We start from the raw sequence: 15,121 nt of genomic DNA, 5'->3' as shown, positions 1-15,121 counted from the left end.
GATTTTTTTTCAAAACTGGCAGTGCCTGGAAATGAACAACAGAAAAAAAAGTGGGATCCTAAGTTTTCTTCTAAAGGTCCCTGGATGGCACAAACGGTTAAGCACTAGTCTACTGGCCAAAAGGTTGGCGGTTTGAACCCACCCTGAGGTACCTCAGAAGACAAGCCTGGTGATCTGGCTTCTGAAAGGTCACAGAGTCACCATGACCTTTCAGAAGCCTTGAAATCCCTACAGAGTCACCATGAGCCAGAATTACCTTGACAGCAAGTAACAACAACAGCAACAGGCTCGCCTCATCTTCTCCCCAGCCTATGGGTTTACCAGTCGTCATGGATTGAATTGTGTCCCCCAAAAACATGTGTTAACTTGGTTAGGCCATGACTTCCAGTATTGTGTGGCTGTCCTCCATTTTGTGATTTTCCTATGTGTTATAATTCATAACCTCTGCCTGTAGTTAAAGAGGATTAATGTGGGACGTAACACCCTTGCTCAGGTCACATCCCTGATCCAGTGTAAATGGAGTTTCCCCAAAGTGTGGCCTGTACCACCTTTTATTTTACAAGAGATAAAAGGGAGGCAAGCAGAGAGGTAGGGACCTCCTACCACCAAAAAAGCAGTGCTGGGAGCAGAGCGTGTCCTTTGGACCCAGGGTTCCTGCACAGAGAAGCTCCTAGTCCAGGGCAAGACTGATGACAAGGACCTGCCTCCAGAGCTGACAGGGAAAGCCTTCCCCTGAAGCTAACGGCCTGAATTTGGACTTCTAGTCTACTAGACTATGAGAGGATAAATTTCTCTTTTTGGAAGCTATCCACTTGCGGTATTTCTGTTAAAGCAGCACTAGATGGCTAAGACACTGGTCTTGTTTTCTCAATATGTCAAAAAGATTCACCTCATCCCTTGTTTGCCTGCAGGCTTTGGGTCACAATGGATTAATAATGTGATTTAGGACAGGGCTGACCACCACTGAAAGCCTTAGGGTCAGGGATGGCCATGTCAAAAAGATCAATAATATGACAACAGTGTGGGGGCTCTGGGTCAGCAGTATCAGAAGACCTGGAGACCAAGGTCAACCATGTGGCCAGTCAGTCAATCGTGCCTTTGTAATGGAGCCCCAATACAAACTCTGAACACTTAGGCTTGGGTGAGCTTCCCTGGTTGGCAATACTCTGTGCCTGTTGTCACACACTGACACTAGGGAAATAACCCGTCCTGACTCCCTGGGGTTAAGACAATGGATGCTCCCATTTGGTTCTGGAACCCTCTTAGACTCTGCCCTATGTGCTTCTTCCCTGGGCTGATTTTAATCTGTATCTTTTCCCTGTAATATATGGTAACCATGAGTATTAATAAATTAATAATAATAGTAAAAGATTAACCACTGCCTGGGCTGTGCTTTGTGTGGATGTGGGGGCAATAACTGCCACTTCATATGGAGAAATGCTAGGAAAGCATTTTTTTGTTTGTTTGAACATTGTTTTGGTTTTGTCCTTCTAGAGGCAGAGCCTCCAACTAAAGAAAAGACAACAGTGTATTTCTGTCTCAGTTCTACAAACAATGGTTTACTGTATCAGCAGTGTCATAGACTCAAGGGTACAAACAGGTATGGTCCCTAATAACCAAGATGGGGGGGAAGACACATAAGAAACGTTTAGTAACAAGAAAGTAATACATAGTAATGTCATAAAGTAGTAAAATGGAGTCATTAAAAAAGGAGATTACATTTACTATGATGTTTATTACACAACATCGAAGAAGTACAAAAGGATTTAGGGAAAGGCAAAAGCAAATGTGAGCTGACAAAAAAAAAAAAAGGACATATGGCTTGGAGTGGATCTTGTTCTTTGGGTATCTGCAAATTTATTATGAAATCTTTCAAACATATGGAAAAATCAAAATAATAAAACAGTGAAAAGCACAGTCAACTAAATTTAACGATGGTGAACATTTTGCCCCATGTGCTTTATTAGCTATGTCTGTATAAATATATACACTTTTCTTCCTAAACCATTTGAAAGTAAGTTGTATTCATCACCTATGAATTAAAAGATCCTTCCAGATAATCATACCATTATTACACCTAAAAATTAACAATATATTGGTCTCTCACCATCCAGAGCAAAAGGAGAGTATAGAAAAACAAAGACACAAGGAAAATATTAGTCCAAAAGACTAATGGGCCACATGAACCACAGCCTCCACCAGCCTGAGCCCAAAAGAACTAGATAGTGCCCAGTTACCACCACCCACCACTCTGACTGGGATCACAACAGAGGGTCCTAGACACAGCAAGAGAAAAACTATAGGAAAAAAAAAATCAAATTCACAAAAAGACCAAACTTACTGGTCTGATAAGAGACTGGAGGAGCCCCTGTGACTATGGCCCTAAGACACCCTTCTGACCTGGAACTGAAGCCATTCCCAGAGACCACCTTTCAGTCAAACCACAGACAGGCCCATAATATAAACAATCTAAAACACGAGAGGAACGTGCCCCTTAGAACAATCAATTATATGAGATCAAACGGAGACATCTGGCCAAAAGCAAAGATGAGAAGGCAGGAAGGGACAAGAATCAGGACAAAAGGAAACAGGAATCTAGGACAGGAATGGGGAGAGTGCTGACACATTGTGGGGACTGAAACCAGTGTTATGGAACACTTCATGTACGACTACTGAATGGGAAACTCATTTGCTCTGTAAACCTTCACCTAATGCACAATAAAAAAAAAATTTTTTTTAATTAACAATAATTGTCTATTCAAATTCCTCCAACTGTCTCAAGAATGCATTTTATAGCTGTTTCATTTTTGATCCAGGATCCAATCAAGGTTCACGCATTACATTTGGTCAGCATGTCTCAGTTTCTTATTCCCCCGTGACATTGACTTTTTGTAAGAGAATGGTCAGCTGTCTTAGAGAATGCTCTACATTCTGGATTTGTCTGTTTCCTCCAGGCATCATTTAGCTTGTTTCTCTGTTCTGTACTTGCTGTAAATTGGAAGCTACGTCTCAAGGCTTGATTAGATATAGGTTTGGGCGAGATTTTGAAGGAGAGGCAGCATATGAAATGTCCAAATCAACATTTATCAACGTTTCCAATTTGCTATCAAGAACAAGATAACAGCTTTTTGAGAAGGAAGAAATCAAAAGCTGGCAACAATACTTCCCATTTGGATGGCACTTCAGTGATCATATAGTGCTTTCATATACATTACTCCACTGAGTGATGTTCATCCAGCCTACTTCCCTCACAGGACTGTAACATTATCATCCCTACTTTTCTAATGAGGAAAACTGAGGCTCACTGAAGTTAAGTGACTTGTCCAAGGTAACATAATTAAGAAGTGGCATAACTAAGTCTAGAACTCAGGTCCCGCTAGCAAGGCACAGAGTTGCTCGGAAAAGGCTATGTGAGGGACGAGCTTTGAGCTGGATATTGAAAGATAGCCAAGATTCATTCATTCCAGAAAGTGTACCAGATGCTGGGGAGATATCAATACACAAGCCAGGCACGGTCCCTGCCCTCATAGGGGTTAAACTGCAGTGGCAGATTACAAAACAAAAATTACATCACAAAGGAAAGTGGAAGATGACATTCCAGACAAAGGAGACCATGTGAGCAAGACCAGGCAGAGATAAGGAGCAGTATGATGGATTTTTTTTTTTTTTTTTTTTTTTATGATGGAGGCAAGGAGAGGGCTGTCAAGCAGTCTCAAGGAGTTGGCCAGTGTGGACGACAACAGGTGAGTGCCACGTAGAGGAAAAGCAAGCTGGACAAGCAAGGCAGGGCCAATGGCTACTCTACTAAAGTATCCTCTCCCTTTCTTTCAAAGGTGCAGAAATAAGTGAAAGCAGAATTTTCTTGTTCAAACAAGAGCGCCACACGTCTCCTTGCCTAAGGCCGAGTCATCTCTGTGAATCTCTCTGCCATTTCTGTATCTGCTGCAGAGATCTTCCCAAAGACAAGGGCCTCAGCAGACATTACTTTTCACTTCAGGCTGTTTTCAAAAGGCAGCATCAAGTACTTACAGGTTTAATGACCCAATAGAAGCATCCAAGTTCGAAACTACACAATTGGTCTAAAACCACTTCAAAAGCTCCTTGTTACCATGGTGAGCATCACAGAAAGGCCAGAAGAGAACTGCTGATGCTATGAACTATGCTCTGAGTGCAATAATTAGGTAAGTCTGAGTGTTTCATGGTTACAAGAAACAGCACAAAATTCAAAATCCATAGACACTATCAAGGCCAAGCAATGCACCCTCCTAAGTATATTTGGGGAAACCCTGGTGGCGCGGTGGTTAAGTGCTACGGCTGCTGACCAAAGGGTCACCAGTTCGAATCTACCAGGCGCTCCTTGGAAACTCTATGGGGCAGTTCTACTCTGTCCTATAGGGTTGCTATGAGTCGGAATCGACACGACGGCACTGGGTTTGATTTGGTTTTTTAAGTGTATTTGGTACGTTACAGCCTTCAAAGTACTTTTATGTCACCTTGTTTCATCCTCACAGTACTCCTCTGAAGTAGGAACTGTTGTTGAGTACCTACTGTGTGCCAGATACTGTTCTATGCATTGGGCAAGGAACAAAGCAGAGCCCCTATCCTCATGAAGCCTACATTTTAGTGTGTGTTGGGGGGGATAATAAATACATATACAATGCAATGTCAGGTAGTGGTAAGTGCTATGATGAAATATAGGGCAGAAGAGGTAGAGAATGTTAGGGAGCTCTATATCAGATAGAGGGACCAAGGACTGCCTCCTCTGAAGGAAGAGAGGGAGAAATTCATGTGAGTATTTCGGAGACTAGTACTCCAAGCAGAGGGAGTGGCAAATGCAAAGGCTCTGAGGCAGGAAGTGTCCTGCCTGCTACAAGGCAGCACTGGGGACAGGGGACAGTGTGGTGGTTAAAGGGACAGTGGTAGAAAACAAAGGACCTTATCAGGTAGGGCCTTGTAGGCAATAGTAAAGATTTTGGAAACCATTATCATCCATATCCTTTACAAATAAGGAAACTAGGAAAGTACAGAGGACTGGCCTACTGTCAAAGAAACAGGGAAGTCTGCTGTCTCGACCGTGATTCTACTCTGCTCAGGCTTCTCCTTATGGAGATTAAAAGCATTCTTTAACAGCCTGGTACTGGTACAACAACAGATACACAGACCAATGGAACAGAATTGAGAATCCAGACATAAATCCATCCACATACGAGCAGCTGATATTTGACAAAGGCCCAAAGTCAGTTAAATAGGGAAAAGACAGTCTCTTTAACAAATGGTGCTGGCATAACTGGATATCCATCTGCAAAAAAAAAATGAAACAAGACCCATACCTCACACCATGCACAAAAACTAACTCAAAATGAATCAAAGACCTAAATACAAAATCTAAAACGATAAAGATCATGGAAAAAAAAATAGGAACAACGCTAGCAGCCCTAATACATGGCATAAACAGTATACAAAACATTACTAACAATGCAGAAGAGAAACTAGATACCTGGGAGCTCCTAAAAACCAAATACCTATGCTCATCCAAAGACTTCATCAAAAGAGTAAAAAGATTGCCTACAGACTGGGAAAAAGTTTTTAGCTATGACATTTCCGATCAACGTCTGATCTCTAAAATCTACATGACACTTCAAGAACTCGACTACAAAAAGACAACTCAGTTAAGAAATGGGCAAAGGAGATGAACAGGCACTTCACTAAAGAAGACATTCAGGTAGCTAACAGATACATGAGGAAATGCTCACAATCATCAGCCATTAGAGAAATGCAAATCGAAACTATAATGAGAGTCCATCTCACTCCAACAAGGCTGGCATTAATCCAAAAAACACAAAATAATATATGCTGGAGAGGTTGTGGAGAGACTGTAGCACTTCTACACTGCTGGTGGGAATGTAAAATGGTACAACCACTTTGAAAATCCATTTGGCACCTCCTTAAAAAACTAGAAATAGAATTACCACTCCTTGGAATACATCCTAGAGAAATAAGAGCCTTTACACAAACAGATACATGCACACCCATGTTCACTGCAGTACTGTTTACAACAGCAAAAAGATGGAAGCAACCAAGGTGCCCATCAACGGATGAATGGATAAATAAATTATGGTATATTCACACGATGGAATGCTACGAATCGATAAAGAACAATGATGAATCCGTGAAACGTTTCATAACATGGAGGAATCTGGAAGGCATTATGCTGGTGAGATTAGTCAGTTGCAAAAGGAAAAATATCGTATAAGACCACTATTATAATAACTGTTTCTTCTCTGTTTAGAGAAGAAAATATTCTTTGATGGTTACCGGAGGGAGGGAGGGAGGGAGGAAGAGGGGTTTTCACTGGTTAGATAGTGGATAGAATTATTTTGGGTGAAGGGAAGGACAACACATAATACAGGCAAGGTCAGCACAACTGGACTAAAATAAAAGCAAAGAAATTTCCTGAATAAACTGAACATTTCGAAGACCAGCGTAGCAGGGGCGGGGGTTTGGGGACCATGGTTTCAGGGGACATCTAAGTCAATTGGCATAATAAAATCTATTAAGAAAACATTCTGCATCCTACTTTGGAGAGTGGCTTCTGGGATCTTAAATGCTAGCAAGTGGCCATCTAAGATGCATCAATTGGTCTCAACCCACCTGGAGCAAAGGAGAATGAAGACCACCAAAGACACAAGGTAATTACGAGCCTAAGAGACAGAAAGGACCACATAAGCCAGAGACTGCATCGGCCTGAGACCAGAAGTGCTAGATGATGCCTAGCTACAACCGATGACTGCCCTGACAGGGAGTGCAACGGAGAGCCCTTGAGGGAGCAGGAGAGCAGCGGGATGCAGACCCCAAATTCTCGTAAAGAGACCAGACTTAAAGGTCTGACTGAGACTAGAAGGACCCGAGAGGTTACGGTCCCCAGACCTTCTGTTTGCCCAAGACAGGGGTCATTCCCAAAGCCAACTCTTCAGACAGGGATTGGACTGGACAATGGGATAGAAAATGATACTGCTTAAGAATGAGCTTCTTGGATCAAGTAGACACATGAGACTATGTTGGCATTTGCTGTCTGAAAGGGAGATGAGAGAGCAGAGGGGGTCAGAAGCTGGCTGAATGGACACGAAAATAGAGAGTCACGGGAAGGAGTGTGCTGTCTCATTAGGGGGAGAGCAGTTAGAAGTATACAACAAGTTGTATATAAATTTCTGTATGAGAGACTGACTTGATTTGTAAACTTTCACTTAAAACACAACAAAAATTAAAAAAAAAAAAGTATGTTCTTTAAAAAACAAAAAGACTAGAAGAATCCCGGCAGTCATGGTCCCCAAACCTTCTGTTGGCCCAGGACAGGAACCATTCCCGAAGTCAGCTCATCAGACATGGATTGGACTGGACAATGGGTTGGAGAGAGACGCTGATGAGGAGTGAGCTACTTGCATCAGGTGGACACTTGAGACTGTGTTGGCATCTCCTGTCTGGAGGGTAGAGGGGGTTAGAAACTGGCAAAACGGTCACGAAAGGAGAGACTGGAAGGAGAGAGCAGGCTGACTCGTTAGGAGGAGAGTAAGTGGGAGTACGTACTAAGGTGTATATAAGTTTATATGTGAGAGACTAACTTGATTTATAAACTTTCACCTGAAGCACAATAAAAACGACTTAAAAAAAAAAAACAAAGAGAATGTATGCCAAATAGGTGTGGGATGGTGTATGGGAGTGCACCCACACGCACAGACAGGTTTGGCTATGGACATTTCTACACATATATTCGTATGTGCTGCATGTATATTCATTTGTATAACAGAGCACACAGCGGGTACAGTCATGGAAACATACTAGACATAACCAAACACCTCGTGGTACTGAGTTATTGGGCATGAGGGCTAAGGACCATAGTCCCAGAGGGACAGCTAGGTCAACTGGCATAACATAGTTCATAAAGAAAACATTCTACATCCTACTTTGGTGAATAGCATGTGGAGTCTTAAAAGCTTGTCAGTGGCCATCTAAGACACAACTACTGGTCTTTTTCACTCCAGAGCAAAGGAAAGTGAAGAAAACCAAAGACTCAAGGAAACAGTCCAAAGGACTAATGGACCACAGGAACCACAGCTTCTACCAGCCTGAGACCAGAAAAATTAGATGGTGCCCAGCTACCACTACCTACCGCTCTGACCAGGATCACAACAGAAGGTCCCACTTAGAGTGGGAACTAAAAAAAAAAAACCAAAATGTAGAACAAAATTCAAATTCATAAAAAAGACCAGATTTACTGGTCTGAGAGACTAGATGGACTGAGATTACAGCCCTTAGACACTGTTCTAACTTGGAACTGAAGCCATTCCCAGAGATCACCTTTCAGCCAAATAATAGACAGGCCTATAAATAAACAATAACACACATGAGGAAAGGGCTCCTTAGAACAATCATCTATGGGAGACCAAAAGGACAACATATGCCCAAAAGCAAAGGAAAGAAGGCAGCAAAACCGGACTAATGGACATGGAAACTCAGGATGGTAATGGTGGGAGTGCTGATGCATTGTAGGGATGGCAATGAATGTCATAAAACAATTTGTGTATAAACTATTGAATGGGAAACTAATTTGCTCTGTAAACCTTCAACTGAAGCACAATAATAATAATAATAATAATAAAATAAAAACAAAGAGAAACTTTGAGCTATTGAGGCCGGATGAACCCTTGAAACTATCTCCCTGAGATAATCTTTAACCTGTAAACCAAAAATATGCCCTAAACTCTTCTTTAAACCAAATAATAGTTTAGCTTAATGAGAAAAGAATGTGGTACTTTGGGCACTGTGTTCTTTTAAAAACTATCTATGTAGGATCAAATTAGTAACAGCAACTCTGAAGATTAGCTAGGAACTTTAGGGGTGCATTGAGTTTATGTTAATGGGGGAGGAACAATTCAGAAAAGGAGGTGAGAATGCTGCACAACTTGAAGAATGTAATCAATGTCACTGAATTGTACGTGTAGAAACTATTGAACTGGTGTATGTTCTGCTATAAGGATTCTCAACAACAACAAAATAAATAAAATAAGAAAAAAGATTAAATACGTGTCTCATCTTGGAAGAAGAGGGCACCTTAAGACCCAGCAATTCCACTTCTGAATACATCCCACAGGGAACTCACAAGAGTCTAAAAGGAGATGTGTACAAAAATGATTATGGCAGCACTGTTCAAGGCAGCAAAGTGTTGGAAGCAACAACAATGTCTAATTCTAGGGGAATAAATAAGTAAAATGTGGTACGTGCATATGACTGCAGCCAAGAGAAATTATCAACTTAGTTACACATATAGTGTCATAAATCGATCTCAAAAACATGGTGTTTGGCAAAAAAGGTAAGAAACTGACACGAGATTTTGCAGGGATCAATGCTTCTGTTCAAATATTCCTGGCTTTCCTCTTTCTAAGAAAACGGCAGAACCATACTTGCCCTAAGGAGCCCTGGTGGCACAGTGATTAAGTGTTCAGCTGCTAACTGAAAGGTCGATGGTCCAAAACTACCAGGCACTTCACAGAAAGATGTAGCAGTCTGCTTCCGTAAGGATTACAGCCTTGGAAACCCTATGGGGCAGTTCTACTCTGTCCTATAGGGTCACTATGAGTCAAAATCAACTCAACGGCAATGGGTTTAGTTTTGGTTTTGATACTTCCCTATCCCCTTTGAAGGTCAGCATGGCCACGTGATTTGCTTTGGTCAACAATATGTGATATCAAAAGTGACATATATCACTTCTAGGGAGAAACTATAAGAGCCAGATGCGGTTCACAAGGTTCGCTTCTCATGTAAGCTTGTTTCACAGCTGGTGCCTCCGTGGACCAGCAATCAACAGAACACCCCTGATGTCATGAGAGTATGTTAAACTACTGAGATTTGGGGGTTGTTTGTTACTTCAGTATAATCTAGTCCATCCTGACTGATGTAGATTTACAGGGTTTACTGCACAATACCATTTAGTACACTACACACAGAAACATAAAACAATGCTATGTATTTCCCGAGGGTACACATGTGCCCAAACAAATGGGCCGAATTATAAGATGATTATAGCTCATTATAATTAAATTCTCTAGAGTGGGTGAGTAGGTGCCTGTGAAAGGAAAAGAAATGGGAAGCATTGTGGAGAATAAAGGGAAAAATACAAATGAAAATGAGAAGGTAACAAGGGTTTATTAAAGACATTGTGAAAATATTAGAAATTTCATTTGCTTATGATTCCTTCGACAATCATCTGTGCCCTCATTATGTGCCAGGTACTGTTCTAGGCATTACTTACAGAGAGGGGAGTCAAAAAAAGGCAGCCCTATGCTGCCAAACCTGTTGCCACTGAGTCGATTCTGACTCATAGTGACCCTAGAGAACAGAGTAGAACTGCCCCATAGGGTTTCCAAGGAGAGCCTGGTAGATTTGAACTGCCGACCTTTTGGTCAGCAGCAGAGTTCTTTAACCACTGTGCTACCAGGGCTCCTATGGTATATAGTAGAGATAGATATTTTAAATGCCCTAGTAAATAATTACAGACAGTGATAAGTGTCATCAAAAAAATCAGGTGGCATGAAAAAAAGGGACCTATTTTAGATCAAGTGGTCTGTGAACATCTGTGAAGAAATGACGTTTAAGCAGGGGGATGAAGGTTGTTACCCCCTAGCTAAGGGAAGAGAGAGGGATGATTCATTCCAGGCAAAGGGAACAGTACGGTACGTGTAAGGGCCTGGAGGGAGTATATATCATCCCAGGGAGGAAGTGAAAGAGGGCCAGTGTGGCGGAAGAAGTGACAGGAAATGTGGTCAAAGAGGTGGGGTGGAGGCAGGGGATGCAGCGGGCAAATCACTCAGAGTCTCACAGCCCAATGTACCAACTGCCAGAGTCGACCCCACTGCCCTCGATTCATGGTGACCCCACGTGTGTCAGACGAGAACTGTGCTCCACAGGATTTTCAATGGCTGATTTTTCAGAAGTAGGTCACCAGGCCTTTCTTCCGAAGCACCTCTGCGAAGACTTGAACCACCAATCTTTCAGTTAGCAGCCAAGTGGGTTAACCATTTACACCACCGTTGTATTTTACTCTAACTGCAATGGAATCACAAAAACATTTTAAACAGAGGGATGATGTGATATTTCCAATTTATTTCATTCTAACACTTAAGACCCTAACAATATGCTCACGTTTTTGCAAAGCTTGCAGAAGATATTTTTACATTCTTTTTCTTAAAGGACCCCCAGAACTAGCATACACTTCAGGTCATGTATAACCCAGCTCCATTCCTGAGTGGGATGTTAAGTTAGAAGTAATTCCCAAGGGGCCAGGAACCCACGTGGCACAGGCAACCTTGCCAGTTTGGTACTAAGAATTCTTTACTTTAAACGGATTTTTTTCTTCTTCTTTAGTTCACATTGTATGATAATGAGCAAAACTGTGCCCTGGTAATCAGAGAAATCATGAGAACAAAAGAGTTCTTTCTGCTGGCAGACCAAGAGAGGGGAAGCCTTGCTTAAGAAAAACTCTAAACTCTCAAGAGTGAAAGGTGAAGATGTGGGTATAGCTTTTCCTTCATTAGTGCTAGGAAATGTACGGGAACAGTCCCTGTTCGTCTCAGGCAGCCTACACGAAGATGCCTCCTATTGTAACACAGCAATGAGTCATGGAGGTAGATGCAGAGGGCACAGAAAATTAAGCTGGGGAGAGAGTCCTTTGTCCAGGATCAAAGGCACCTGAACACACACAGGCACCACCAGAAATGGAAACACCTTTCAGTTTCATTTAGCCTTCTCGGCATGTACCCAGTAACAAAGGCACCAAAACCAAAAAAAAAAAAGAAAACCAAACCCACTGCCCTCAAGTCGATTCCGACTCATAGGCACCAGCAGCTCACATTTATGAAGACTTACCAAGTATCAATTGCTTTGTATGCATTCCCTCATTTAATCTTCACAACTACCCTAAGTAGGTTCTATTATTACTCCCAAACCTAAGCCTTAGAGAGGCTAAGAGACTTGTCCCAGGTCACAAAACCACAAGTGACAGGGTCGGGCTTCAAACCTAGGCTAACTCAAAGGTCAACCTCTCAACCACTGCTGAGAGCCTCCCAGTTCCACCCACTTTTTTTCTGCCACCAAATCCTGGGTGGCTTCTTTTTATCCTCCCTTTACTGTTCTCCTTTAATGAAATTCATCTCCCCTGAAAGAATACAGCTGTGGTGTCAGAAGGACAACAGGTACTTCTACTCAGTTCCCGTCTCCCAATCAAATAGCAGGATGGTCATGCCACACTATGCAGACAGAATCCAGTCTGGTCAAACCTGTCCTGAAGATGGTAAGGGCTAACGAGGGCCCCAGGCCCTTGAGGGGCTTTCAGTCAGCTTAAGAGGACAAACACTGTACACTAAAACGGAATTCAAGTTTGCAAATACAACTCACGACCTGTACAAGTCAATATGTATAAAGCAGAAAACAGTGTTGAGGGGAGCCTAAAGAAAAAGCAGGTCTGAGGAACCTGGCTGAGTGCACACCACAGGTCTGTCACTGGCCTTGTGATTATTACAGGGATGAGCAGAATCACCAAGTCCACAGGTCTCCAGGCTATTAAAATCTAGGTGGAGAGGAAGGAAAGCTGCAGAAATCATCAAAGGCAGAAGGTCCAGGTCTACTCTATTCATTGTATCAGCTAGCTTCCTTAAGTCTAGAGTGTTCATGTAAAAGATTCAGAATCTTATCTTTTCTGGATATTTCTCCAGCCAGCAGGTCTTTCTCCCTCACAGGTCTTGTCCCTTACCCAGGACTCCAAAGAGTTGTGGGAGCTCAGGAACCCCCCTGAAACAGGCAACAGCCTCACCTTTATTTAATGAATAAAAGTGCTGGTCTGTGAGCAACACCAGAACCTGCAAATATGAAACATCTTGTGTGTGATCTCCATAGTCAGGATGTTCGCATCCCGAATCAGGAGTTTAGGGCTTATGGTGAAGTAAGGAAAGCCAAGGAAGGCACTGATGAAGAGACAATTTGTTGAATAAATGAATGAAGCGGAAAGGCGCTCCCTTGGAGGCAAGACAGTTCCCAGGACAGGAAGGAGGCCAAAACCCCGGACCCTCTAAAGTCGGCAAAGGAAAAGCCGCGAGGCGGTTCAGGCAGCTGCCCCCAAAGAGCCACTCCCGACCCACAGGTGTCAGGCACGAAGGTGATGCTCGCAGGTCCCACCTCCCGGAGCCCTTCTCAAAGGCACAGATGCGATCGTAACTCTTTCCAAACGTTCTCCCGTCACAGGCCAGACCCCCCGTGGATCACATTTAGGAAACTGCCGCAGGGAGGGGGAATGAACCAGCTTTGATTTTCTTGGGGAAAGGGGAGGGGCCAGTAGCCAGGGACGACAGGAAGGGTCAGGAAGGGAGGAGAAACCGAGGCTGCCCGGGTGACTGGTCTGGGTCAGGAACACAATCAGTGCTTAGTCACCGATACCTCGGCGGCCGGGAGTTGCTCGCCCCCCGCCACCCCGAGACGTACGTGACCAAGTCGACCGGCGCCCTGCGCCCCGGCTCCTGCGCCCGCCGCCACCCCATACTTACTCCGCCGAGGTGGTCCCGTTCACCGCCGAGCCGTCGGGGGCCGGGTTCAGCTGGATGGGCGTCGGCTTCTTCTTGGGCATTCTGGACTAGGGAAGGCGCTTCCAAGTCGGGCGGAGAGCGGCTCCTCTCGCTTCCTCCCTGTGCGCTGCCCTGCGCCCGCACCCCAGGGGCCAAATCTGGGCCGCGGGCCAGAGGCTGTTTTCAGAAGGAGCGCCCGCTCGGGCCCTCCGGCGCCCGGGGCCCAAGCCTGCCTCGGGGACCCCGCCTGCCCGCCTGAGGCTAGGCTCAGCGTGCCGGGAGCCCAAGGGCTTCCCCGCCGGCGCGCAGTGGCTGCGCGCGAGCGTCTCGGCAGCGCGGGATTCCCTCCTTCTATCCCTCCGTCAGCCGGCCCTCGGGCTGAAGCGGCCCCTCGGAGCGCACACGAGAGCCCCGCACGAGCTGCAGCCAGAGACCGTGCAGCCGCCGCCGTAGCCGCGCTCCGAGCCGCGCCGCGCAGCCGTCTCAGGGAGTGTCTGGACGGCGGGGGAGGAGCCGGGAAGGAGGCCTCGCCCCGCCTCCCCCGGGCTGCGGCGCTTCGCCACACCTCCCTCGGCTCCGCCCCATGCCTGGCCAACAGCCAATGGGAGCAAGCAGTGGCGGCAGATACGCGGAAATACGTCACGGGGGCGGAGCGAGCAGCCCCGGGGGCGGGATATGGCGCGGGCTCCATAGCACCCTCTGCTGCCCCGAGGCACCCCGGTCCACCGGGAAAGGAGGTCGTGCGCCCAGGTTCCTGCAGCGAGCGGCGAGGTGAGCTCTTTCTCATCAGGTGCCAGGTCAGACCTGGTACCGGGCGGCCTAGTCCTCTGCGGAATAACAGGATAAAAATAAATAAGGAGAGGGACCCCTTCTTGTGTGCAGGGGAGAGAAATGTGAGGGATGGAGAACTTGTTCAGGGACTCCTTGCACCAGTGCACAGTAGTGATAGTAATAATGTCCTTTTTTTTTTTTTACTGATGAGGATGCAGAGAGATGGGTACTCAGTGCTGATGTTATGGTAAATTGGTACAACCTTTTTTGAGAGCAGATTGGCAATATTTTTTAGAAGTCTTAAAAACCCTTTTTCTGAAACATATTGGAGAAATAAGATGTGAATAAAGAGCTTAATAAAAGAGGCACAATATTTACTCAAAAATGCGCTTTTCGCTCTTCCTTTCCCCCCTTCCCCTTTCGAAAGTATTCAGTCCTAAAGACAGTAGGTGGCCAGAAGGGTCGCTATGTGTCGGACTCGACGGCAACGTGTTTTTTTTTGGTTTGGTGTGAACTCACAGTTTTCAGTATATATGAATAGAGGTAGATGTGTGCATGCCTGTGTGTGGTAGATGTGATTCTGTCTTTATTTTAAATTTTGATATTTTATTCACCATGAATTTTTTTGCATTAATTTTGTGGGGTTTTTTTTTTTTTTTTTTAGTATTGCATTAAAATATCTTGGTTACTGAGTTTTTTGGCACCCTCTTAAATTTTGCACCCGTGGCAACCATTTCAAAAGG

At 44.5% G+C, this 15,121-nt stretch overlaps 1 protein-coding gene across 1 annotated transcript in view; it reads right to left on the bottom strand.

Annotated features, from left to right (window-relative positions):
• Positions 1-14,106, bottom strand: part of MAP2K1 (mitogen-activated protein kinase kinase 1) — a 96,797-nt gene extending 82,691 nt beyond the window's left edge. Inside the window, exon 1 of the mRNA XM_049905335.1 lies at positions 13,590-14,106. Coding sequence (XP_049761292.1) covers positions 13,590-13,669 — 80 coding nt within the window. The 5' untranslated portion in view covers positions 13,670-14,106. The remainder of the gene's footprint in view (positions 1-13,589) is intronic.
• Positions 14,107-15,121: the final 1,015 nt, after the last annotated feature.

This window comes from Elephas maximus, chromosome 13 (assembly GCF_024166365.1).
Source record: "Elephas maximus indicus isolate mEleMax1 chromosome 13, mEleMax1 primary haplotype, whole genome shotgun sequence".
Taxonomy (NCBI): Eukaryota; Metazoa; Chordata; class Mammalia; order Proboscidea; family Elephantidae; genus Elephas; species Elephas maximus.
The sequence above is the reverse complement of the archived record's forward strand: the minus strand, read 5'-3'. Positions and strand labels throughout refer to the sequence as shown.